Source organism: Gavialis gangeticus, unplaced genomic scaffold (assembly GCF_001723915.1).
Source record: "Gavialis gangeticus isolate Ggan-Ray unplaced genomic scaffold, GavGan_comp1, whole genome shotgun sequence".
Lineage (NCBI taxonomy): Eukaryota > Metazoa > Chordata > Crocodylia > Gavialidae > Gavialis > Gavialis gangeticus.
This window is the reverse complement of record NW_017729034.1, coordinates 4045402-4072881: the sequence shown is the minus strand read 5'-3', so window position 1 is coordinate 4072881 and position 27480 is coordinate 4045402. Positions and strand designations below refer to the sequence as shown.

Here is a 27480-nt window from a genome sequence, read left to right as displayed (position 1 = left end):
AGATACAAAGGACTCCTATGGGAGTCGCCCACACACTGCAGACTGCCTGACAGAGGGGGCCCTAAGAGAGGGAGGTGGCAACCTTGTCAGAGGTGCCTGGGCTTTACGCTCTCCCCTCTACTGCAGTAGCACCAAGGCAGCTCCCAGGGCAATACAAATTGCAGGCACTTGAGCAGGTCACATCTGCTCCTGTTCAGAGCACATTGGAAAGGCAGCAAGAAGCCCATGTCCCTTTTGTCCAATCCCACTGCAGGGGTTTAGCACAGCTCTAGAACGACAGCTGAAGGGTTTCCTGCAAAGAAGGGTGTAGAGACCAAACGCTAGTCTGCTACATCAGTGGCTCCTGGTCACCTCATATGGGGCAAAGAACAGCTCTGAATATAGAAGGGAAAGCCTGCGAGTCCCTCGCTAGAAGCAGCCTGATCTGTCATGCAGACCAGAGACCACAAAAAGCCATCTCAGCAGCTCACAGAACCTACCAGACACAGTGATGGTCCAGTCTCCGTACACACCTGCCACACAGCCGGCAGTGCCCAGCTCGGGCTGGCTGAACCACCTGGCACTTGGGGCACCAGTCCTCCTTTGCCTCGGCGGATCCCTCAGCAGGTGTTCGGGAATAGCCCTTGGTGTCCCCATTCACAACACGGCTGCTGGGGACACCAGGCCCAGCTGCTCCCTGGAGCCCACTGGCAATGCCCAGGACTTTCCTGCTTGGCAACTCGGTGCTGCCTTGACACGGTGATTTGTCACTGCTTGTACAGCTGGGAAGGTAGCCAGGGTCTCTCTTGGCTCGAGACAAGGCCACCAGCATGAGAACCAGCCCACAGGTGAGGAGAGCCACCTGAGCATGGTGCACGTGGCCTTGGGGCACCACTTCCCGGAGGAACACGTAGTACATGTAGCCCAGGGAGAACAGGCCCAGGCTTAAGAAGAAGAGAGTCTGCTCCTTCCGCCTGTGGGTGAGGTAGTAGTACCACAGCACCACGATAGGAAGGGATGCCAGGATGACAAAAGCCAACAGGAAGTGCAAAGCTGCAACATGGAGGAAGATGGGCAGCAAGACCAGAGGGGGGATGAGGCTGACATTGACCTTTACAGCCCCTGTAAACCAGGGGATGCGGAAGCGGTCTGAGACAGTGTCTGCGATTCGTTCCAGCATTCCCGGGGGCAGAGATCTGCACGTCAGCAACCTGTTAGAGGAAAGCACAGGCATCTGTTCACATCCCACTCCGGAGCCAAGAGAACACTTCTGTGCTGATTGCTCCTCCCAGAGCTCAGCCTCTCCTCAAAACCTGGCAGAAACCATGAGGCTCCAGTGCTTCGTAAATGGTTCGCATTAACTCTCATACCACAGATCCCTCCCCACTTCCACAGCCTGAGTCTCTCTGCTGTAGATTTAATCTTTCTGGGACACAGACTGTGCCTCTGGGGAAGAAAAAAAAAAACCCTCTCTAAAAAGATTACTGCAAGGTTATTGCTCTATTAAAACCAGATCCCCATTTTTCCCCTAGTCTCCATCATGTCCGATTCCAACTGCGAACTTTAACAAACCCAACCTGGATCCAGAAACCAGTTCCAACCCAACAGTGTTTTCACAGCCAATTCATCACCTTGCAGTGCCTGTTCAGAGCAACTGGTGGGTGTCTCGGAGGAGAGGACCAGCACAGCCCTTTCCTCCCACTCCCCGGGGCCGCCTCAGTAGCCCAAGGGAGCAGGCTTCTGGCCTCCAGATGCAGAGAGACTCCAGGCCAATGCCAGCAGCCTCACATTACCACCCTAAGCCTCCTGAAGCAGAACTGGGGGGGCTGGAGCTAGGCCAGCTTTGCCTTCCAGCACCCATTGCCAAGCCTCCACGCCAGTGGGGCATGGGGCTTTGCTTAGAGCAGCAGCAGCCAACCTTCTGCGCAGGCGTACCACAAATTAGCCCTGCACCCTCCCTCTGATCCCCCTCCCCAGCCTGATACGCTTCCTTGTGCTCTCTGCCCAAACACCTGCTCTGCTTTCTGCTCCCTGCCTGATCTCTTGCTGTCTGTTCAGTCTCATGCCCCTGCTTGACCTGCTGCTGCTTTGTTCCCTGCCCCATGCTCCCTACCTGATCTCCTGCTCTGCCTTCTGCTCCCTGCTTTACACTCCCTGCCCCATACATCCTGCTGCTGCTACTTTCTACTCCCTGTCCCATGTTCCCTGCCTGATCTTCTGCTCTGCTTTCAGTTCTCCACCTGATCTCTTGCTCTGCTTTCTACTGTGCCCTGTGCTCCCCGAGTTCCTGCTCTCCTTCCTACTTCTTCCCTTATCTCCTCCTCTTTCTGCTGCTCCCTGCCTCACACCCCTGCCTGATCTCCTACACTGCCTTCTGCTCTGTGCCCCACGCAGCCTTGCCTGACCTCCTGCTCCGCTTCCTCCTCCCCGCCCCACACAGCCTGCCTGATCTTCTGCTCTCCCTGCCTGCCCTGGTGCTGCCCTTCGTTCCCCTTCCCCTACCTGTCGCAGCCCTCGTCCAGGTCTTGGCAGTCGCACAGCGCCGCTGCCAGGTGCGCGCGCTCCCCGCCGCGGGCCACGTACTCGCAGCAGCACAGCGACTCCTCCGGGCCGGGACCAGCCCGTCCCGCGCCGCCGGCCATAGCCCCGCTCTGCCCGGCCACCCCACCCAGGCCACGCCCCTCGGAGCGCAGGGGAAGCGCCGATTGGCTCGGGCCCCGCCCCCCCCGCCCATCCGAACGCCGAGCGCCGCCCCGGCCAATGCTAGCGCTGCAGAGGCGGGACTGGGCCGTCTGTGACGTCACACAAACCGGCTTGAAGGGCGAACGCAACAGTTGGCTGCTCGGGGCAGAGCGTCTGGCCGCAGGAGCTATACCGCGGGGGGAACCCAGAGGGTGCCAGTTTGTTGCGCAACGACGTCACACAGGTATCCCGGCCGGCACGTTCCAGGCACAGCTACGTCATAGGCGCATATTCTAGCCAGAGCTACGTCACAAGGGCACCCCCCCCCCACGCCTGGCCAGAATTCAAGGCCTCTGCCCCTGGGGCTTCCTCCGGAGGTCACACCGAGTCCAGCAGGACATATAAAAGAAAGAGCTAACTCACATTCCTAAAGCGTGGACTTTAATGCCAAAAATCATGAGAGCTGGCAACACTGGGGTCAATCCCAGTCTAGCCCAGGCCTGTGTGCATGGAGCCCATGCTGGCCCACCTCCAGGAGGTAGTCTGCTCAGGGCTTCACCCTCCCCTTACCTAGAGCCGCCTTCTTCATGGCCACCCCCAAATGACCCTTGTCCTCCTTCCAGAGTCTGGGTCTGTCTAAAAGGTAGATGTCAGGGCAGCACTTTCAAGCCTTTCGTAAGCAACGACCTACTTTGGTGGCTACAATGACGAAAGCTCATGCGTCTCCCAACCAGCTCATCTCCATGGTGCTGCTCTGCCCCAACTTCAGCCTGCCACGGCTGACCCCCCGCCTCTTCATACGAGGTGTGCTGTTTCATGGATCCGGTTAAACCGAGATGATTGCTTTTGTATGGATGCTGCCTCTGGCGTCAAAACAAGTGGATCAACAGCCATGCACAAAACTCTTCCAGTTACAATTCTTGTAACATTACCCACTTTTGTTAAAAGAGACAACACAACAAAACCCAAAAATAAAAGATTCAGCTGAGTGTAAACTAGGCCACGCAATGGCTCCCAGGAAACTGACCTGAACAGCAGCAGCAGCTCCTCAACAAGAACATCCCAAATAAACACTACCGTTCTGGGAAGAACTTATAATAGGGAGAAAAAAAAAAATCTATTAAAACGACCTTCTATAAAAAAAAAAAAAAAAGCAGGCTCACATTGCAAAGTCTGTAAAAAAGGGGGGGAGGGGGGCGCAGGGGAAGGAGAGCAACTAAAAAGAAAAAAAATCTTTCCTGATCAATAAAAATTGCTAGCAGATTGTTTTGCTCTTCATAGTGACAACATATTGGCATGCATGTATAACGTATGGCCAAAAAACAAGCCACAATGTTTCAAGCAATGGTTGACAAACCACAGCCTCGCCTCTTAGCTGCTAAACATAGCTGCTAATATCCACCCACATACGAAAGGACACACCGATATATCAACAGCAGGAAATAATACCTTAAGTGTCACCAACTTGGCCCGTTCTGGCGAGTGGATACAGAGCACAGCATTGAGCTCACACTTCCACTGCCGCAAAGTGCCATGTCTTCTACTTCACATTAACTACAACTATAGCCTTGTCAGGAGACCTGGCAAGAATCCTAGGACAATAAGGTTGTAACACAGCTCTGTTAGTTTAGATATAAATTATAGCCAAAATACTCTAGTTTTAAAATCACTTAAGCAATCTCATCTGCACTAGAAAGAATTAAAAGTGAGTTATAACCTGATGAGAGGACAGTGATAAACCTTGACTATGGGAGAAATGTATATGTTATTTAAAAGAGGGCCTAAGTTTCAACTGGATATATTGCTTTAAAAGAATTCAAGTACTATACTACGTACCAGGTCAGTAAACAGGTTTGTTCCAGTCAAACCTAACATACACTAGTGAAGAAAACAGTGGCCCTGCCTATGTTATAAGATAGCCATCTTCAACATACAGGTTTCCCTCACTTTATGCTATGCACCATTTTCCAGGAACGCACATACAACTCAAATTCACATAAAGGGAACTCACTTTACAATGCAACAAATAGGGATACGTTCCAAGACCTCGACTGTACTGACCCCCAGACCCATTTCTACCACTTTTACAAGACAGTTTTGGTACTTGCCAACAGCAGACAGGACACAAGCACAGGGTGGTGGTGAATGTTACCATAGTGGAGATAGCAACTACAAAGACACTTCACAGACAACGAACAAAGAGCACAGATCCACACAGGAAACTATTTTGGTGCATGTCACTCCCACAATGCACTGCACAAAGCAGCTGACTGTGGGCTTCCACCACACTAAATCTACCTTGCATACAACAAATTTTTGGTATAAAAAGGTCATCGCATAACAGCAAATGCAAAACCTGTATAAAGTGAGGGAAACCTGTATTTTAAATCACATGCATCTTGGTCATGCTCTTCCCCACCAAAGTCTATACTGGCATGAAAGCCCATCCTTATAAGTTACAAAAAACTTGTTTGCAGCCCAGCCTAAGATGATTACACTTAGCTGCTTCTGTAATGTAGATCTGGCATGATTCTAGAAACACCCACGTGATAAGAAAGAAAAGAGAATGTAACCAAGAAAAAAAAAAAAAAAAAAAAAGAGACCAAGGAGGAAAGAAAAGAGACCAAGAAAAAGGCACCAAAAAGAGAAAGGAAAAGACCACCAAGTTGGTAACACTGTTTCCTTGACCAAAATGCTCCTCCAGTTTCCCCACTCAAGCCATTTGGGAAAGCTCAGGCCAGGAGGTAAGAAAACATCACCTCTGATAGGAATTACAAAAGGAGAGGAGAGGAAACCTTTCTTGGGGATTGGTGTGGCACGGGAAAGGGGAAAATGGGCTAGAACAGAGATAGACCTAAAAAAGAGTCAGGGAATATTTCAGCTAATGCTGAGTGAAACTGAAAAGCCCTCTAAAAATGGTGTCTTGTTTTGTAGAGGATGCATCAGAGGAAGCATACAAATATCCTGCAGGTGCAAACCACCCCGTTATTTCTCTCTGTCAGAGTAAGATTCTTCATATCAATCCAAAGTTTAGATTTCATTCGAATACAAACACTGTTCTGCCAAGGTTGGTTTTCATCTTGTAATTTGCACATCACAGTTACCGTACAGTACAAAAAGTTTTCACTCACTCACACTAAGGAATTCCAAGCTGTGCACCGTTCACAAGAAAAAACAAAAGGCATATTTAGGGGAGCACTGAGGAAGGTTTCTCAGAGCTAGGGGAGATCCAAATCCACCTTGTTTTATCCCGAGACCTTTATTAGAGGCACCTGCTGAGCAAAAATTAAAAAAAAAAAAGTCCTGAGACAGCAGAATGTCCACCCCCAACCTCACCAACCCCACCCCTCGCGTCTTCATTCTTGTGTAGGCTTTTGTGAGGTTAACTCTCAGTCTTGCTATTCTGGGTCTTGTTCAGGTTGTCAAAGCTTCTTTGTAGCAGAGAAAGGGAGCTCTTCAGCTGTGGAGATATAATCCCCGCCACCCAAAACACTTAAGTTACAAGGCTACAATAGTAAGAAAACTGGAACATCAATTTTTTTAACAGTCAAATTAATTCCCTGCCACCCCTTCATATTAACAGTAGTCTGTAGTTAAATCACATTTTAGCTGCCCAGCAAGCACAATCCACAATATAGATTGTCATTTCTGTACAGCTACTAAACTCTTTGCACTTGTACCCTGCTAAACTATACTGAAGCTGCACTAGCTACTTGGAAGAAATAAGTGACACCACTCTTATTCTTGATATTGCTCCTGCACAAGGCAAATACTGTAAGCCCACCACAAGGTGGGCATTACAGTAGTGCCTCCTGCTGTATGTTGAGGAACTAGCCACTTATACAGGATAAGATATAATATGGATTTAAAGTGTGTCAGGATTTCAGAGGGGAGTTTGAAAAAAAAGTGCTGATTTTTGTCAGATCAGAAAAGTAGGTAACATTCACGCTCCATACATTTAAATATTTCATTTTGCCTGCTCTTTAAAATAGCATCTTCACAGTTTGGAATTAGTTACTGTTCCAGTGGCAGAGAGTTAGGAAAGCAGAGACTGGAGATTCAGAAAGGGGAGAGGGAAGGAAAGAATAAGTAAGAATCTTCTATCCTCTTTCAATAAAGGTTATTTACCAGCTGTACTAGAAGTAGGTAATATCAGAGCAGCAGCAGTTTACAGGCAGGTAGTAAGACACAGGTCCAAAATTATTTTATCTGCATTCTCCCCCGGGAGTGTGGGGGAAAAGTGAACAGTGAAGCACTAAGAGGAGAATAGGAGTTGCATGCTCCTCCATGGTGCCCTCAATCACAAACATAACTTCTGTACAAGTCCTAGAAAATGGTGATAGAACTCAAGTCAGAGGGTTCACAAATTACAAAATCAGAGTCAATCGATTCAGTCCTTCCCTCAGTGAACAACAGCTTCTCGACCCAGCAACAGATCTGCAACCTTCATCTTGTAGGAGCAGGAAGGAACGAAAACCAACACGTGTTGTATAAGATAGGTCTGATTGTATAGAGAAAATCCGAGGGGGGTAGGGGAAGGAACAATGCCAAGCCACTGAGGGAGAAGTTACTGTCTAGTACTGTCCCTCGAGTCCTCTTGCAGACAAGAGGATGAAGCCATACAAAAAAGAAACCTAATCTTAACTTGTCCAGGGTTTATAAATATACCCATGCCACCTTATACAAATTAACAAAAATTCTCGACAGACCAAATGAGCATGGACACTTGATCTTTCTTTGTCCATCATAATCCACCAGGAAGACTACCACCATTTTTGTAAATTAAACAGAAGGTAGTAAAGAAGTCTTAGGACTCCAGATCACACAGGAGGCTGCTTCACTATTACTTTCCTCAAAACAAGGGAGGAAAGCTAGAAATCAGGGTATCACTGGAAAGCACTGCCAGTATCAAGAAATAGTTTCTTAAGTATGGGCCTAAACCATTGTTAGTGAGATGCTCTAATCTCTACTCCATCCCATCAGCAAAAAACATAAGTTCTCCCACTAGAATTTACTGCTCAGAGTCCTCCTACACCTCCTAGAAATTCACTGAGCAAAGCTAGTAAGGTTTTTGGCCTGAGAGGAAGTCAGGTTTGTCATTACTCCAGCACAAACTGCTATCAGAAAGGCAGCCAATCCAGTCTGAATTCATTTATCTTGAAGTATGCAGATAACGCCTTAGAGCAAGAAACTTTCCACTCTCTATTCAAGTCTCTTACCATCTTCTTAAAGTCATTTAAATCCACCAGCTTCTGGTTCCTTCTGCCAGGACTTGATTTCTAGGCCCAACTAAAGCAAATTTAAGCTTCCCTCCTTAAACTCCCTTTAAAGCCATTTGCAATCAGATCCATATCAAGCTCTTAACGTTCTCTGTGCTCGCAGACTGGATTTCTGCCTGGATTTTCCTTGTGCCAAGCGAGTAGAACTATAAAAAATTATTGGATGTTTTTGCAAAAGTAAATTTAGACACCCACATTTGTCATTACCAAGCTGTGGAACAGTCATCCCAAAGAAAATGACCAACCCTGATGGCTTGCTTCATTTCAAGGGAGTACAGGGAACACTCCTGCCCTGGCATTAGGATGGAATATGTTCTTTAATAGGCCTGCTCCATTTCTAATTCTTAGGAGTAAAGTGACTGTAAGACTCCAGGGACTTATTATTCTACTGCCACACCTCTGGAAATATGTAGTGCTGAGAGAAGGAGACATTGTGCATAGGAAGAGAAAGCAGCACTTTCCAAAGGAAAAGCAAGGTGCAAAGATGCAACTGCATTTTCTTTGCCCACACTGCTGCAATGATACTCTTCCTGAAATTGTGCTACTGCAGCCTGCTTTCTTTACTTCACGGAGCAGGATACTCTTTCAAGTGGATGTTAAACCCTTTTCAAATGACCCATTTGTTTCTCACAGATCTCAAACGGCAATAAAATTGCATTGATGCAGGGAGAGGGTCCAGGAGAGTATATGGAGCTCTACCTGCTCAAGCATTGCAATAGAGTCCTGCAGTACCCCCTTCACATGCTGAACTTGTTCCTTGTCGTACTGAGGGATTTCTTCTCTGGATACCACATCAGGGGCCAAGCTGAAAAGAGAACAAGATCTTCAGTTTCAGGGAACATCAGCTCATCCATATCCAATGATCACTGTTCTGTGCCAGTTCTTGTTGGCAACTGGTAGTGTGAACTGTATTAAACTATCTATACTTATGTGAAACTACAGGGCGGATTCTATTTCACCTCTTAGACACAGAAGCGGACTTAGGCACCTACATGAGATTTCATTTCACTCTGCTAGAGTTGCTGAAAACTAGTTGATTCAAAAAGTGCGTTCTACCTCCTCCTCACTGCTTTGTTGTGACTCAAGTCTTAAAGCTAAGATGAAGGTATATAACAAAAGTAGATGCATTAATGGATTTTCAGAACTCAAGCAGGGTGAAATAGAAAAGCACATATGCATGTAAGTTCACCTGGACGCCTAATAAGTAGAACAGGATCTGGCCCCATGTGACCACTTTCTTAGAGGCTTAGCTTTTAATATCCGTTGCCTAAAACATACTAAGGAGTAGCATGCCCACCAATACATTTTCCCTCAGACTTTGAAACAGAAGTAACATCTGTCATCAGAAGGGAAGTGAAAATGATCTAGTTCTGCCAGTCTTGGGTTGCAAAGGTCCTTCTTGGCCTGAACCCCTTAGCCATTCTCTCCCCTTCTCAAAATCAAAGTAGATTTGGAAACTGCCATTAATATATCAAATTCAGCTGAAGCAAGACAGATGTCAAAGTCTGCATTTACACAAATGAAAGAGGAGCAACCAACAGCATCATAAGATCATTAGCATAACAGCCCTGTCCAGCTCTAAAAATCCTGTTTTATAAGGGCACACCAGTTCCCAGAGCATTTACTCAGTCAAATTCAGAAGCCTGATTACTAAGAATATCAAGTGGATTTGCAAACAGCAGCATGCATTTCAATTAGATTGCATATTCAGGATTTGAAACTGTAAAGTACAATGGAAGTGATAAGCGTTTAATGACTTCATGCTTCCAAATTGGAAGCTTTTAAAAAAAAAGAGAAAAAAATGGATCTTGACCTTTCATGGAATCAGGTTGGAAGGGACCTCTCAAGGTCCACCTAGTTTAATCCCCTGCCCAAGTGGATGACACACTATTCCTCCACTATCCCCAACAAATCCTTATCTTAAAAACCTCCAATAAAAGGAGATTCCAGGATTTTCATGGCCAGCTTATTCTGTTATTGTAGCATTCTGACAGTAAGGAAGTTTTTTTTCTGAGATTCAATCTGAATCTTCTTTTTAAAAGTCTATATCCATGACTTCATTTCCTGCCTTCTGCAGCAAGGAAGAACAATTGTTCTGGCTCTTCTTTATGGCAGCTTTTCAAGAATTTGAAAATTGCTATCATGCCCCATTCCTCCCCCGATCCACCCACCCTTTACTCTTCTCTTCTCCAGAACTATAAACATATTTAGTTCTCTCAACCCTTTTCTCTGTCTCCATTTCCTTCTCCCCCTCCCCCACCCCCCAACTCCTATTTTGGGGGCTTATTAAACAATGACCCTGTCGGGACCAATAGAAATTGGAGACTGCAATTCTGTGAAAGTCTCCAGGAAGGGAGAAGAGATGTAGGGCAGAGTACAATATGCAGATTGGAGCTAGCTAATTCCAAAACAGCTGAGGGAGAAAGGCAATATACAGTCATTTGCTGGACACCACCATGGACTGCAGAAATAAATACAAGTCAAAACCTTTGTCTATTTGCCCCCTGCATCACAGGTCATTTTTTATCTGGTTCTTTATCTGGTTTTATCTGGTTTATTAAGGCTAGAAAGTGGGAAAATTCAGCAGAAATTCACTTGCTTTAAAGAGTTCTCTTCCTGAAGCTGGACATGGTAGAGTGACTGAGCTGCATGCTCAATCTTTGACAGTTTGAGGAACAGTGTCACATTCAGCAAAACTAAGAGCAGCAAGCTGGGTAAAGAAATAAAAAGAAAAATCAGTTAAGCATTTGCCATACCATTTTGTTTCTGTAACAGATGGCATATAACTGCTAAAATGAAGAGAGAATGCCACCTGAACAAGTCCTCAGGGAAATGCATGAGAAAGTCATGTATAAACAAAGTCACTCAAGAAATTCATAGTAAGATTAAGCTGTAGGACAGTCTCCACTGAAGGCAGTGGCTAAGGTATCCTATCACTGGAGATTTTTAAACCTTGTGGCCAAATGGCAGAAAATATGCCACAGAAGCAGAAGGATGGACTACCCTAATGATTCAGCTTCTCATTCTGCACATACCACAACATGCAAATCCTCCCATGGATTTCCCATCCCTACCCCCTCAACCTACACTTCAGCAACCCAAGAGCTTTGGCTCGGGTATTTAAACTGTGTGTTCTAGTACTGTGCAGAAACCCTATGAAGTATTAGGATTCCACTACATAACACATGAAAGACAGTCCCTTGCAATCAAAGATGACAAAAAGCTTTACTTTGCAGTGGATGGACCATGTGCCAACAGTTTGGCAACTCCTGGACTTTATGAATAGTCCATCCCATCTCCACTTTCCACGCTTCTGTACAGCTATAACCAAGATCAGTTCTCAGGTATCATCAGTTCAATTATGGTTTAGCATCAGGGAGTACTTACAAGACACTCATTGCCACAATGATGGCTGTGGTCCTACTGGTGGCAGCTCTTTTCCTTCCTACAGGGCATGGAAGAGAGACCAGGTTAGAAAATGCTCAATGTTAAACCTGCCTAAATCTGATTTAAGAGTATAAATCAACAATGCAAAATAAATTAGATGGCAGTCCCTAATGGATGCACAGATTAGCTTTGTACACATGTTGATATCTGAAGCATACGACATGCTACATGTGCCCACTTGGACACAAAGCAAAAGCTATTTTTGTACCTGTCCTAAGGGAGAAATCAGCTGAAGGAGACAGGTTCACATAGCAATCTCTTCTGCTACTTGCAAAGCAGCACTGTGACATACTGCTCCTACCGTCGAGAAAGCAGTACCCAACAGAAACTTGCCTCACTTTGACCTACCCAGTCATCACTCCAGTTTTTTCCTCTGTCTATCCCCAAGTCAATTTGGTTTTAGTAACCATCCTCCTGAAGAAATCACTTTCATTCAAGTGAGTGTAAAACCAGCTCCCTGTCTGTAGGCATGGGGACCTAGACATGGGTGGGGGTAGGACACTGCACATCATCTTGAATTCAATGAGTGTCATGCACATTATCCCAAATGTAATGAGTATCACTCACCACTGCAGGTGGGTCAACCCAGAATCATGTAAGTTAGCCAATCTCTAAAATAGTTTCTAAACATTCAGATTTCCTAACCTGACAAAGGAACATATATATTCAGGCTGCCCTGTATACTGAGGCAGAGGCACTCGCCTGGACAGCTGGAGCACTGGTGGACACACTGGAAATGTAGGAGTTGGCCTACACTGACAAAATATTCACAGATGGTGCCAGCCCAAAGTCTCCTGGGTCCCCAGTGGCTTTTGCCTGGGATGAAGCATGCACTCTTGGTTCAGTGCTTATGATTTAAAAAGTTGCTTCATACAATTCAGAGCAACTTTGGCATGCTTCAGAGCACAGATGTTCCTCATCTCTGTAGAGGTAGTTACTGAACTACATGTGCACTTTCAAGTCAGTCTGTTCTGCCTACTGGTTTGCAAGGAGCAAGATACTGCAAGAAAAGCATCGGTGCCCCAGAAATTACTGAAGCAGACAAGAGATTGAAAAAAAGGAGCAAGATTAATGAAAACCAGATATAGGTGATGAAACCAGGAGGCACCTGTACTAAAGTAATTGTTCTCAGGTACATGTCTGCAGATTCAAAACCATCAAATTATTTTTCCTCCCCCTCCACCAACAGCATGCTTAAAATAGGGTTCTCCCACTTTTCTCCAAGTTGAACCTCTTCTCACCCTGGCCCATGCAGGCTTTGTACCATGTTTAGCATTCTCCTGGAGCAGAACGTACTATAACTTAGACCTGAATTCTCCCTGTACTGATCACAGCAAAGGGATCAGAAAAGCTTGTACACATAGGATTTGGAGGATTAGTAACAGAAAATAAATACAGCTAGCTTTTTAGTAAACTCAATCAGCATTGCATTTAACTTCCATTACTGATTAAGCATCCTCTCTAGTATGCACAGTTTGGACAAGGAGCTGCCATGGCACATTCCCTCCCTCTCCTCAGCCCTCCTGTCCCACCTAGTTATACCCACCTATTGCATTGCCCTGGGACTCCAGTACATCTCCTGAGGAATGGTGGGATGAACGCCTGGGAAGCAACTCTCCCATAGTCCGGTGTAAAGTCCGTCGTCGTCGTCTGATGGCAACAAGTTTGCCGGGATCTTCTAGAGATTGATTTATTGCATACTCCTCCATTAGCAGATCTGATTCTACAGTTTAAAATAAATAAATAAAAGGTTAGTTTTTTTCCCCTTCGCTTCTTAAAATGGAAACGCTCACAATTATCTGTTTGAGATGGAAGATACAACAGACAATGAGGCATGATGGTGTTATTTTCTGGAAATGCATGTAAATTTACATAAGATCACTTAAGGTTCTACATGATCACAGGTTGGGGGTGAAGAAACACATTTCTCCAGCAAGACAAACATGCTAAGGAGTACCAAGTATGGCCATCTCCTCTCAACCACAGCACCAATTAAAATTCTTTAATTAAAATTCAATACCCAGTTAATGAATTTTTCTGTTCTGCACACCTTCCTAGGTGTATATAACCCCATAACACAACACTATTGCTCAGAATGTTTTTCTGGGAGCCCTTGCAATCCAATTTGATTACACCCCCCAAGTCAGGAGAAAAACCTTTCCACGTGTACGAGACACAAAATCCTGTACTCACACCCTCTTAGAAGTAAATGTACAGTTACATGACTGATTCACATAGTTGCTGCTATCACCCTTTCTTACCAAAAAGACAAACCCTCACCAAGTTGTTTGAAATTCTCCTGTATCCCTCCCCAAGTGTTCTTCTCAATTACAGACTTGATGAGGCCCCATGGCTGTTTCTTGTATTTCACATCTGCAGATACCCTGCAATATAACAAAACAGAATGGTAAAGCAACCTAAAATGCATCACTTATAAAAACACCAGTAGCAAGGGTTCTTGTCGCTTACCAGGAACACACTTTTAGCCTGTATCCACAATCCAAAACAACAATGAGCATAAGGAGTCAAGGCGCTGCCATCCACACCACTCACACTGGAATGTTAGGAAAGAAACATGGTTCCAGAAAAGCCATGAATGGAAATTCTGGTCCCTGTACCATTTTTCATGGGAAATTGCCTCATTTTGAACTTAATTTTCATTTCTGCTTCAAAGTGAAAGCAAAGAATGGTCATATTTTCTGCAAAACTTTTGAAGCTTTTCTTAATGTACAATTAATTATAAAACAAGTCAGAATTCTGTTCTGAATAGGTCATAACAGAGTGTTTCAACCTCAAAGCATATCCTTTTATTGATAACATTCCCAGTTTTGGCATGAAAAGCATCAGTTTGACAAAAAAAAGCATTTTCCAATGCAAAAACAATCTTTCTACTACCTCGACAAATAATCCTGCATTATAACACCTGCTATCTGTCTTTCACATACACCCTGCCCAAGTTGCTTTCAAACCAAATATCCCCCTCCCTTTAAGAGGTCATGATCAAAAGATCCTCCTTCTGGGTCAGTCAATGCTGTTTCTCAATTCAGCAAAAGCAGACTTACTCAAAGCATTCCATTTCCCAAGCCTTCACCCTTTAAGACCTGCTAGGGCCACGGATCACAGACTGAAATCCAACCAAGCTTTTCTGCATAGCAGTGCTCAGTTTAACTGATACTAGACTTAATCTTATGGAATCTAGCTCAACTCTGAGAAGTGAATAAAGATGGCATCTTCAAGCTTCATGTTCCTTTATTTCAATATTTTTTCATACCACATGTGCGCACACATACACTCTTTTCTCCAAAAAAAGGCAGAGACCTCCCAGACTCCAAAAATCAGCCTAGAATCTGTGTCATGCAAGCTCATTTCTCTCTTGGGCACCATCTTCAGGAATGTACGTCATTGGGGAATACATTCCACTCTTAGTTTCATCTATGAAACTCTACCAGCAATACCCATGATAAAAACATTCTGCAGACAGATTTCTATGCAACCCTCTGCTTCTGAGCACCTGCACAGGTCTACTGACCGAACCTTGGTGAACAGTTTATTTAAAATGCTCAAGGAGGATTAAAACCCAGGCTCACCCTTATAGCTAAGTTGGACCTGCAAGACAGAAGGGCAAAGCTTGTGTGTTTGTTACTAAAATAACCAGCTCTAACTTGCAGATGATACCAAGCTGAGGAAAGTAGTAGATAAGCTGGAGAGTAGGGCTAGGATTGAGTGATACCTAGACAAACTGGAAGATTGAACCAGAAGAAATTTCATGAGGTTCAATAAGAACAAGTCCTGCACTTAGGATGGAAAAAATCCCATGCATCGCTACAGGCTGGGGACCAAATGGCTAAGCAGCAGCTTTGCAGAAAAGGACCTGGGGGTTACAGTGGACAATAAGCTGAATATAAGCCAGCAGTGTGCCCTTGTTGCCAAGAAAGCTAATGGCATCCTGGGCTGCATTAGTAGAAGCACTGCCAGCAGATTGAGGGAAGTGATTATTCCTTTCTATTCTGCGCGGATGAGGCCACAACTGAAGTACTGAGGCCAGTTTTGGGCTCCCCACTACAGAAAGGACATGGACACATTGGAGACAGTCCACCAGAGGGCAACAAAAATGGTAAGGGGGCTGGGGCACATGACTGATGAGGAGAAGCTGAGGGAACTGGGCTGATTTAGTCTAGAAAAAGAGAAGACTTGGGGAATTTAATAGCAGCCTTCAACTACCTGAAGTGGGGTTACAAAGCAGATGGAGCTAAACTATTCTCATTGATGGCAGATAACAGAACAAGCAGCAATGGTCTCATGTTGCAGCAAAGGAGGTTTAGGTTAGATATTAGGAAAAGCACTTTCACCAGGAGGGTAGTAAAGTACTGAAACAGAGGTGGTGGACCTTGGAGATTTTTGAGACCTGGCTAGACAAAGCCTTGGCTGGGATGATCTAGTTGAGGATGGCCTCGCTTTGAGCACGCGGTTGGACTAGTTGGCCTCCTGAGGTCCCTTCTAACCCTCATTTCCTCTGATTCTCCTAGTCACAGTAAGCAAATATGGTAAAAAAAGAACCATTACTGTATAAAACTTTTCACCCAAGTGGAATTACAGTTCAAAAGAAGACACTTGTGCAAAGGAATTAAGTTTTGCCATGCTGCATGGCAAGTCTTTCAGTAAAAATTTTAGTTCCTACAGTATAGTCTTTCCTTCCATATATTCATTCCTCTGGCTCACCGTAATCTGCATTTCTGATTGGCTGTGCGGGTGATGCAGTATCTTTTCACAGTGTAGAAGTAATCATGATAAGGAACATCGTGCGTCAACACCTCAGCATCTACCAGGTAAGACTGTCCTTTATGGCTCTGTTTATGCAGGATCTACCCATCAAACGAGAAAAAGATATTTTAAATACACATGCTTATTTCTTCCTCCTGTGGGCTTTGGATTCTTCATTCCAGTAGACCAGCCAGTCTAAAAATTCCTGGACGTGGGGAGAGACTCTGGGCAAGTTGAAGAAAACAAAACAAGTCAGTCTCGGAGTCTGAAGAACCCAAAGTGTTTGCAAAAACTGACCATCACCCTCCCATGCGAAACATCCATTTTTTTCCACATTGCTAGACCGAAGAAGGATGAGCACTGCTTATTTGGATCCCTGAACACAGGGTTGGGTGCCACTCTTTCCTAAATTCTATCCCTGACTGCCTCTAACTCACTGTTAAAGCAATTCATCAAGTCACCTCCCTGTAGCCATAGCTTCTTCACCCATAAATAATATTACTGCCTATTCCCATAGGACAGAGGTAGAATGGAGGGGGCATAATCTTCTGTGAAGATGGAAGGCATTACTAAACAGCTGATTACTTAAGATGAGAAAGGATGACATTTCTGCTTCATAAATACCAAATGTAACTCATGAACAACATTCAAACTCCTAAATTCTGCAGTCCAGTTAGCAGAATTGTGTAAGTGACGCTTCCCCTTAGTGTGTGAAGACAATAGCGTCATAGAGACATACTCGCACACACACTACCTGCTTTTCTGTTGCTGTTGTGAACTTGCCACAGAGTGGATTATTAATTGTAACAGTGTAGGTCATAGTCCTCAATTGATTTCCACTGCCATCTCTGTTCCAAGGAGTGGATACTGCATCTAAGTCACAAAATGCACAATTACTAGTGTGCTTGCTGAGAGCTGTTTCAGCCCTCAAACTGGGGAACATCAATGTTAGCATGAAGAACACTGTACAGGTCCACCCACCATCAAGTTTCCATCTTTACTACTTGCCATGTAGGAATGCAGGATCAGATATTACTCAATGAGGGATCCATGAGGAAGCCCAACTCTCTCTCATATTGCACCTTGTGTCATTGTTTCAGTGACAGCAGAGTGCTGTCATTCTGATCACAGAGAGGTGAGCAAGGGCATGAGGGCAAGGGAGCAGAGGCTTTCAAGGGTCAGAGTTCAGAAGCGTGTCTGTGAGACCATGCAGGGGGGGCAGGAGGGAATACCTTTACAAAGAAGCAGGATAAGACTATCCCCAGTACTGCCTTGAGATGTGCTATGGGTGTTTTCCCATAGAAAGACCTGCATGAAACCATTTCAGATATATCTCAGGCAGTTTATAAAAAGAAAAGGGAAACTATAGTCTATTGAACCTAGGAGCAAAGGGATCATAGCCAGTGCCTCCATGTCTGCTGGAAAAGCAGAGCAGAGCAGACCAGACCAGTGGAAAATAGCCAGTAAATAAACTGAAACACTGTCCCCATCTGCCTAAAATGACTACAAAGTTAATTGACATTATTGGAAGTTCTTGCTGCTTTGACTAAGTTCGTCACTGAACAAGTATTACTTTCTCTTGGATTTTATTTTCTGTTCCTGTGATCTCAGGGTACATCCATAGGAGATGCTTAATGCACAGTACCTTGCAACACTGTGCAGTAGCGCATCACAGCATAAATTGTGCTAATATGGTACTGAACATTTGAGTACTTGATTATACAAGCACTCAATTAAAATGTGCGGTAACTAATGTGCATTAATGAATGTGTAAACGCGCCTTCAGTGACTAAAACATATCTCGCCTGGAAAATTAGAACCCAGCAAGCATCATCTACGAGAATGCAACTGTTTATTCTATGCATAAATTGCACATATTTTGCTAATACTCAAATACCAGGCTGATTTACCTAAGCTATTGAACCAATTCTCTAACCAGTAAAACAGAGCATTTAAATAATTTAGTGTGATTGACTTCACTGTTGTAACATTATAGTACACCATGAAGTGAGGTTCTGTTCTGAAAAGTGACTGGTTTCTTAAGAAGGATAAGACCAGTTTCTCTTTCAAAGCAGAGTTAGTTCCTTTTTACAAGTCCTTTTGAGACAGTTTGTTGATCTTGGGTTCTTCACTTTTTTAGCATATTGATCCTTATTTTCTTTAAAAAGAGTGAAAATATTGACCTGAACTGAAACGAAGAAAAAAAAAAAATACATTACCTACTATGTTCCTGGAACTGAAAAATCTCTGCATGAAGTGGGAATTGGTGAAAAGGATTTCAAACATCTTGTCTGCACTGATATGGAAAACTCTGTTTATAACAAGTCTACCTTGGAGGTCATTCTCAGGAGTGTCCTTGGCTGTTAAGGTAATGCAGAAAGAACATGTTAAGGAAACAGGCAGTCCCCTGGGCTGCACCCTGTAAAGAGACATTTTAATGCTGGAACCTTTAAGATTCCACCAGTAACCAAAAAAACAACCAACAACAACAACAACAAAAACAACAATACAGGTTTTCCATGTCTCTAACAGTAGATAATGTACAATATTTGATAAGCATGCCCTTAAAATTACAGCCCAGAGCTTATTAATATCACTATCCACATATCCAACCTTATCTAGAAAGGCTGAGGGCAACTTACAATAGATGACAAAACCCACTAGGTAAGAAACAACAATATAGACTCCCTAAACACCCCAAAACTTGAGCAAGTTCCCCCTCCCCCAGAACTCCTGCTCCTCTGTGCATCACCCCTAAGAGTAAAACTCCCTGGCTAAACCTCAACCATGCTTTCCCAAACTTCCCAGCTAATCTAACCTGTTTCTCATTTTACCATTATTTTCACCTAGTGTCCACTATCAGCTAAGAACAATTGGGCCTTTCAAATAGCCCACTTGCCCTTCAACTGCAGTTCCTGTTATGTTAAAATATCTAGCATACCTTCTTCACCAGCCATATGAGAAAAATCCAGATTTTTTTTTAAATTACTAATAAATACAGCAGTTGAATAATGTTGCTCAAATAGTGGGCATACATGTGCACAGCAGTTCAGACAGCAACAAAAAAAAATAAAATAATCAGACTCACTTTCACTTGTTTATAATGTGAAGCTTTCTAGCAACCTTTTTAGCTTGCAATGCTAAACAGGATGCTGCAGTGCTTGCGGTATGCAACACTGCAGACAATTAAGATATTCCTATTGGATTTTTTCAATATGTAGTTTTGTTTCCTATTCTTAGATCCAATTCTCTCTTTGCCATTAAGACAACCACTCACCTCCCAAATCTGTGCTTTTGGGAAGGACACTGGTACTTGCCCATATTTACTTCTCCCCATTAAAGCACAACTTTCCAGGTACCACCTTCACAGGTCCCAGTTCTCCTCCCAAGCTGCTGCACAGCTTTACTCTATTATGAGACTACCTTTTTCTGCCTCTTTGATTACAATTATGGGGGAATTTTGGAGGTTCAGTCTCTTGGTGCAAGGGGAAGAGTAGCTTCAGCTGGACATGCAAATACCCACAGAACATACAATTTGTCATATGAATCTAATTCTGCAAAGTTGTAAGGCTGATGATTAGAAAAGGTCACACAGTTGGCACCACTAAAATATCAACACCCACCAGTAACTGCCACATAAAAAAAAGAATCCCTGATGCCAAGATATATTTCAGTCTGCCTGCATACACATATTGCAATACTCTGAAGGACTGTTGCATGGTAATGTTGGTCAACACCTGTCCATTGTTCTTTGGTGCAAACTGATACTGTGTAAGCTCTCCAGTAAACCACCAGTCCAGTCCTGGCCCTGCTCCAACAAACAAACAAACAAACAAACAAACAAACAAACAAACAAACAAACAAACAAACAAACAAACAAACAAACAAACAAACAAACAAACAAACAAACAAACAAACAAACAAACAAACAAACAAACAAACAAACAAACAAACAAACAAACAAACAAACAAACAAACAAACAAACAAACAAACAAACAAACAAACAAACAAACAAACAAACAAACAAACAAACAAACAAACAAACAAACAAACAAACAAACAAACAAACAAACAAACAAACAAACGCCCTATTTATAACCTGGATGAAAACAAAGGTTTACATAACACCAGGACTCCTTGTACCATGTTATGTTCTGATTATGAGAGATGCTCTCTCATTCATGATTACAGGGTGAACCAGAAAGTGCAGGCTGTATTTAACAAGATGTCTGTGTAACTAACCAATTTGCTAGGATGACTGTTCTCTGTGATAGAGTTGCTGTGGTGAAACACATGGCAAGGAACCAGGAATTCTGGGTGCAGTTTTAGCCTGTGCAACAGTATTCAGTGCAAGCTTCAGGTGCAGCATTCAACCTAGGTTTCACGAGGGCTAAGACTTTACTAAAGTCAAGTACATGACATGAGACCAAACATCTTTAACATCTAAGCCTATCCCAGGTCTGAATATTTTACCACTCTTGTATAACAATTCCTTTTAACCACAGGGTGCCAGTGCCATCTACATGGAGTCAGCTTTTTCAGTGGAGGCATTAACAACAGTACAGCAGATAAGACCTGTAATCTTTGGGTACAGACTAGGGCTGCATGAAATTTCACCAGCCGTTTCATTTTGACACTTATGACTCATTTCGAGCTTGAAACAGCAAAATCTACATGAAACGAAAGGCTTTGAAACAGCCTTGAAACAAAACAAGGGTAGTCAAAACGTTTTGAGTTTCGAAGAAGCCAGCCACCAGGTGGTGAGAGACAGGGGAGAACCAGGGCTGCGCTCCCAACGGTTCCAGGCTCAGCTAGGCAGGAAGCGTAGCCCTGGCTCTCCCCACCTCCCGCAAGGGAAGCCAATCACAGTGCAGGGGAAGGGAATTGAGCCCTGCAAAAATCGGGCTGGAAAAGGGAACTGAGCTGGATTGCTCAGTTTTGTTCCCCAGACCAGTGCGCTAGGGAAACAGACTCAGCCCAGCTGAGCTGAGTTCCCAACTTCAGCTGGCAATCACTGTGCTGGGGAGGGGAACAGAGCAAAAATCGGGCTCAGTTCCCTTCCCCGGTCCCAGAAGACAGGACTGGCTTCCCTCCCTCATCTGGCAAGCAGATCGGGGGCCCTCAGCCCCAGGAGGAGTGGCACAGCCCTGGCAGCCCTCCTAGGGTTGGGCCTCGATCTGCCTGCCAGATGACAGAGGCTGTTTCGAGCATCCCCATTATACCAATGGGTGAAACGTCGAAACAGTCTCAGTTTTGACAAAGCACAATGGAACAGCTGTTTCAACTCTAAATGAAATTCAAAACAACATGCTCTTCTGTCCAAACCTCAAAACTCAAAGTTGAAATGGAACAGTGCCATTTCGCACAGCCCTGGTATAAACTCTGGTTAACTGAGATAAGAGTTCCTGATACTCAAGTGGACTAGAACATCCTTGAGTAATCACCTCCAAATATTTCAAGGGAAACTCTCTCTTGAAAAAATCTACTTTATTAAATTAAAGCAAGTAGTGGTTTCAGGTCCTGCCCCTGCCTCAAAACCTTGGCCATATGTGGTTTTTGCAGCAGGATGTAAAAAATAGCCCTCCCCTCCACTGCTGAGAAAAATCCACACACAACACTGTGGGGCTTCAATTACAGCAAATGAAAAACATTTTACTCCTGAATGTGAGCACATGCTTGATAAGGGCTTGGTTCACGTTAATAAAAGGTGTGAAGACCAAGCATGTACATTAAGTTTGCCTCAACCTTCCTGTGCTTTCCCATATAGACATGACCTAAAACACAAAAAGGTAATCAACTACACAAAGGGAAACAACTCAAAAGAAAAAAAAAAGTAGGAGTAAAAATGTTTTTTAAAACACATCTCAGCTCTCTGTACTTTTGGTGTTATTATAACACCAATTAATTAAAAACATTTTCAGAAAGTGCAATTTTTAATTTGATGCGATATGAAGCATCAGCCACTGTCTGCATTAGGATTCAAGCAATTTTTCTTCTTGGGGAGGTCAGAGGCCTTTTTCTTTACCATGGCATGTGTTGGGGTGAAAGGGTTGTCGGGGGAGGGGAAAAGGGATTCTGTAAATTTGATGCCCATGAGGCAATCTTAGAACTGGTGTGGGGTAGTCAGAATGCTGGGCAGCCTTTGTCCATTCAGGTCTGCTTACATTCCTCAATACTCGTTTGTAGAAATCCTTGCTCTTCTACTCCCTGGTTTCTCCTGTGCAAATCCATGTGGCGATTGTAGCATAGATATATGTCTGCTAGGACAGCACTGGCAAACCACCGTACTCACAGCCCAAACTGAGCTTTGCAAAAATATATATTCTAGAAGCAATAGGTGAATTTACAACTTCAGCAATGACTCCAGTCCCAAGGTTTAGCTTAAAAAGTGAGAATAGGGAGACATGAAGAATGGTCCTGTCATACCCAAAAGCTTATCTAACTTGACCAACTGCATGGCTGGGATTCAATAAAAAGAAAGGTGTGTGACGAAATCATCACCAAAGCTAACTGCACTTTATCATGCATCAGCATATGCATGACAAACAGAACCAAGGAGGTGATACTTCCCCTCTATCGGGTGCTGGTCAGACCATAGTTGGAATACTACGTCCAGTTTTGGGCGCCACACTTCAAGAGGGATGTGGATAGCCTGGAGAGGGTCCAGAGAAGGGCCACTCGTGTTGTTAAGGGCTTGCGGCCAAGCCCTATGAGGAGAGACTAAGGCACCTGGACCTCTTCAGCCTCCACAAGAGAAGGTTGAGGCGACCTTGTGGCTGCCTATAAATTCATCATGGGGGCGCAGAAGGGAATTGGTGAGGCTCTACTCACCAAGGCGCCCCTGGGGGTCACAAGAAATAATGGCCATAAGCTAGCAGAGAGCAGATTTAGACTGGACATTAGGAAGAACTTCACAGTGGCCAAGGTCTGGAATGGGCTCCCAAGGGAGCTGGTGCTCTCCCCTACCCTAGGGGTCTTCAAGAGGAGGTTGGATGGGCATCTGGCTGGGGTCATCTGAACCCAGCACTCTTTCTTGTCTATGCAGGGGGTCGGACTCAATGATCTATTGGAGGTCCCTTCTAACCCTAACATCTATGAATCTATGAAATCATCCACAAAAAGTTTTGCCTCATTTCCTGGACCATCATACCTACGTCACCACTTCAGTACTATGACCATGTTCAGTTATTCAGTTCTTTTGGTCCAGACAGATTTACATGGAAGAGTTACTTTATGATAGTGCACCTGTCCAGGGGCAAATCCAAGGAGGTGGCATGACCACACACCCCTTCCTGATCACTTGGCAGGAGCAGAAGCCAAGAACTTGAAGTTCCCAAAGAAAATAAGAACTTGCCCCCTTCCCTCCCCCTCCATGCTCAGAGGCATGTTCCCTTCCCTCTCAGTGTCCACTCTCCAACCTGCTGCTGCGTCCTCACTGTCCCAAGGGTGAGGGGAGCTCCTGTCCCACTCCAGCTGGGCTGCCCAGGGGTTGGGCTCAGCCCACACCACCAGTAGCTGTGGGCAAGCAGGTTCCTCCCCCCCACAGCCTGGTCGCACCCCCCCGGGTGTTTCCTACCAGTTTGGAAGTGGGCACAGGGAGGGGAAACCAGCCCCCCCCATTGCCACTGCTGCTGTCCCAAGCTGAGCCCAGCCCCACATACACAAATGGGAGAGAAGGATGGGGACACGTCTCCAAGTGGGGGGGCGGGATTCTTACCTGCTTTGGGGACTTCAAGTCTCAAACTGCTACTCCCACAGTATGGTCTGCCTACCAGTTTTGGGGGAGAGGGGTGAAGAAGAGACTGGAAGGGGGCAGCAACCCCTACAGCTTTGATCGCTGCTCGTGCACCTCCCTTATAAAAATCCAACAGCAGCACTAGCATGGAGGCCACACTACTCTTCCAAAGACAACTTCTAAACCAGAAGCTGCGCATTGTGTCTGCTTAGCTCTGCAGAAAAGCTAACTACTCCTGTCACTACACATGAGGACACCACTGCCAGGAAGAGTACACATACCATGCAGACATAACAGAAGAGAACCTCACTAATTTTGGGCCTTTAGATACCAGATTCCTGTGACAAAAGCCTGAAGCAACCCATCACCACCAACATCCTGGTGCAGTCAGCCACTAAATGACCCAACTTTTCAATCGTCTCATGCCTTGTGGAGGCATTTACAACAGTGCAAAGTCACCACCTACACTGACATGAAAGGAAACATACAGCACAGGGCAATAGAGACTCAGAACCATTATGCTGTTATTCCCGCTTGTTTAAAAGATTTGCTGCATGAAGTCAAGCAGAAGAGAGAAGAGGGGAGGAGAACACTCATGTAAAAGCTAGACATTTGAGAACCAACTCAAGCAGTGAAAAAAAAAAAAAAACAAAAAAACAATTTAATTGTTCTCTTTCAAACCAAGTCTTAACTCAAATCCCATTAACTACTAAAAGCTACCCAAGAGACCCAATACAAACCACCCAAATGAGCTTCAAAAGAAGCTGAAGTAAGAAAAATAGGGTATATCAAATCAACTGAGTAAGAAATTGATTTTCATTTGGCTGGAAAAATATCAGCTGCACTCTATACACAGAGGGACCCTGACAACCAGAAATGGCTAAGGAAAAGATGAGGAACAGATTTTCACCTTAATGGAGCAGCAGTGTCACCCATGCTGTATACATTGAACAGAGAACTCAACAACCAGATACAACTTGGATTCTGTCATGAAAACAAATGGGAACTACTTCATATACAGGAACACTCAAGCATTTGGTCATACAAATAGATACCCCAAGCAAACCGTAGATTCAGGTCACATCAGCAACATTAATTGTTGTTAAGGTGGGCACTCATTTCTAAGTCCCTGTATTTCAACCATGTGAATTAGCCCACAGAGGAAATTTTTCTAGACTTAACCATGTATTAAAATCCCTTAGGGCTATTTTTCAGTGAATATTCTGTACAAAATAAGCACAATTGGAAAAGCTAGGGGTTATGCTAGTCACCAGCAATTTTAGATATGAATATTAAAATCAAACTGTACTACACGCATCACAATTTTTAAGCAAAAAATTCAGTTATCCCCATGTTGTATGAAGCCATTAACAGAGAGAGAAAGAGAGAGAGGAGTATTTTCTGTGTACTATTGATCTTCAGGTTTTAAAAATCAACCCATCACAGGATCCACCTCCAAGGAAGAATACTTCCAGAGCTGCAGGGAGTGAGCCAGGAAAGCCAAGGCTGCGACAGAACTCCAACGGGCTATAAGTATCAAGGACAATAAGAAGTCCTTTTATAGATATGTGGGGAGCCGGAGGAGCTGACCTTGTGAAGGAACACTTTGAGAGGCTGGATACCTTCAAGTCAGCCGGCCCTGACAGCTTACACCCCAGAGTACTCTAGGAGCTGGCAGGCATCATAGCTTAGCCCCTAGCATGGATTTTCAAGAAATCCTGACGCTCTGGTGAAGTGCCCAAAGATTGGAAGGAGGCCAATGTGGTACCTATCTTCAAGAAAGGGAGAAAAGTGGATTTGCCAAATTACAGGCCCATCAGCCTGACCTCTATCCCAGGGTAGGGATTAGAAAAGATTATCAGAGAGACCATTCTTAACAGACTGGCTGACAAGCAACATCCTGAGGGATAGCCAGCATGGGTTTGTTGCAGGTAGGTCTTGCTTGACCAATCTTATTTTCTTTTACAACCAGGTGACTTATCACCTGGACAAGGGAGAAGAGATGGGTATCATACATCTTGACTTTAAAAAAGCCTTCCATCTGGTATCCCATGATCACCTCTTAGCAAAACTGGCCAACTGCAGCCTCGGGTCCACTATGATCTGCTGGCTGGGGAATTGGCTCTGCAGTTGGACCCAGAGGGTGGTGGTTGATGGAAGTCAATCATCATGGTGCCCTGCGACCAGTGGGGTCCCCCAAGACTCTGTCCTGGGACCTAGACTATTCAACATCTTCATTAATGATGTGGACATTGGAGTCAGAAGTGGACTGCCCAAGTTTGCTGATGACACCAAACTTTGGGGTAAAGCATTCACACTTGAGGACAGGAGGGCAATCCAGGCTGACCTGGACAGACTCAGTAAATGGGCAGATGAGAACCTGATGGTGTTTAAACACCGAAAAATGCAAGGTTCTCTACCCTGGGAGGAAAAACCCGCAGCATGCTTATAGGCTCAGCAGTGCTACGCTGGCTAGCACTACGGACGAAAGAGACTTGGGGGTCATGACTGACCACAAGATGAACATGAGCCAATGTGATACTGTGGCTAGTAAAGCAAGCAAAATGCTGGCTTGCATCCCTAGACGCTTCTCAGGCAAACCCCAGGATGTCATTTCTCCCGTTGTACTTAGCCTTGGTGAGGCTGCAGATGGAGTACTGCATCCCATTTTGGGATCCTCAATTCAAAAAGGATGTGGAGAAGCTTGAGAGAGTCTAGAAGAGGCACGCGCATGATCAGAGGTCAGGAAAACGGACCTTATGATGAGAGGCTGAGAGCTATGGGACTCTTCAGCCTGGAAAAGCATAGGCTCAGGGGTGATCTGATGCCTGCCTGTAAGTTTATAGGGGTGCTCACCAGTACCTGGGGGAATGTTTGTTCACCAGAGCGCCCCAAGGGATGACAAGGTCAAACAGTCACAAACTCCTCCAAGACCGTTTCAAGCTGGACAAAAGGAAGAACTTCTTTACTGTCCAAGCCCCCAAGGTCTGGAATAGCCTGCCACCAAAGGTGGTTCAAGCACCTACTTTGAACGTCTTCAAGAGAAATTTGAATGTTTGTTTATCTTGCTGGAATCCTATGACCCCAGCTGACTTCCTGCCCCTGGGGCAGGGGGCTGGACTCAATGATCTTCTGAGGTCCCTTCCAGCCCTAATGTCTATGAAATATATGAAATCGTGGTAGTACGTGCATGCCTTCCATGTAAAATCAACAGCAAAAAGTAACGGCCCGATTGAAATTCGTGGAGTCTATGGCACATTCCTCCCTTGGTGAGGAGGTAAAAAAAACAAAAACAAACCAAAACACTGTGCTTGAGGTTGGAATCTTTGAAAGCTATACAGCTGTGGGCAATATGTTGGGCTCTCTCAGGATTTGGGCTCAGGGCTTCTGACACCAAGTAAAAGCACGCACTAAAGTTACCAAACATGCACTAGGCAATCTTTAAGAAAATTCCATTGCTGCTACTACCAATAAGAGCAAGCAAGTTATAGCAACAAAGGGGAGTCCTAGTGTAGGCAAGGCTCTGGAACCCTCAGGTTTCATAGATACAGCTTTAAAAGAAAAAAAAAAAAAAAAAAAAAAAAAAAAAAAAAAAA

At 44.6% G+C, this 27480-nt stretch overlaps 2 protein-coding genes across 9 annotated transcripts in view; both read right to left on the bottom strand.

Annotated features, from left to right (window-relative positions):
- Nucleotides 1-2633, bottom strand: part of ZDHHC23 (zinc finger DHHC-type containing 23) — a 73966-nt gene extending 71333 nt beyond the window's left edge. For all 4 annotated transcript variants that reach the window (XM_019526907.1, XM_019526906.1, XM_019526905.1 and 1 more), the window contains exons 1-2: nucleotides 2482-2633; nucleotides 480-1190 (exon numbers count right to left, since the gene is read on the bottom strand). In XM_019526907.1, the coding sequence (XP_019382452.1) occupies nucleotides 480-1190; nucleotides 2482-2621 (851 nt within the window). In that variant the 5' untranslated portion in view covers nucleotides 2622-2633. The remainder of the gene's footprint in view (nucleotides 1-479; nucleotides 1191-2481) is intronic.
- Nucleotides 2634-5725: 3092 nt separating this feature from the next.
- Nucleotides 5726-27480, bottom strand: part of GRAMD1C (GRAM domain containing 1C) — a 125851-nt gene continuing 104096 nt past the window's right edge. For all 5 annotated transcript variants that reach the window (XM_019527555.1, XM_019527554.1, XM_019527556.1 and 2 more), the window contains 9 exons: nucleotides 18368-18508; nucleotides 16903-17021; nucleotides 16107-16249; nucleotides 13668-13771; nucleotides 12934-13110; nucleotides 11328-11385; nucleotides 10540-10650; nucleotides 8640-8745; nucleotides 5726-6121 (listed from right to left, as the gene is read on the bottom strand). In XM_019527555.1, the coding sequence (XP_019383100.1) occupies nucleotides 6044-6121; nucleotides 8640-8745; nucleotides 10540-10650; nucleotides 11328-11385; nucleotides 12934-13110; nucleotides 13668-13771; nucleotides 16107-16249; nucleotides 16903-17021; nucleotides 18368-18508 (1037 nt within the window). In that variant the 3' untranslated portion in view covers nucleotides 5726-6043. The remainder of the gene's footprint in view (nucleotides 6122-8639; nucleotides 8746-10539; nucleotides 10651-11327; nucleotides 11386-12933; nucleotides 13111-13667; nucleotides 13772-16106; nucleotides 16250-16902; nucleotides 17022-18367; nucleotides 18509-27480) is intronic.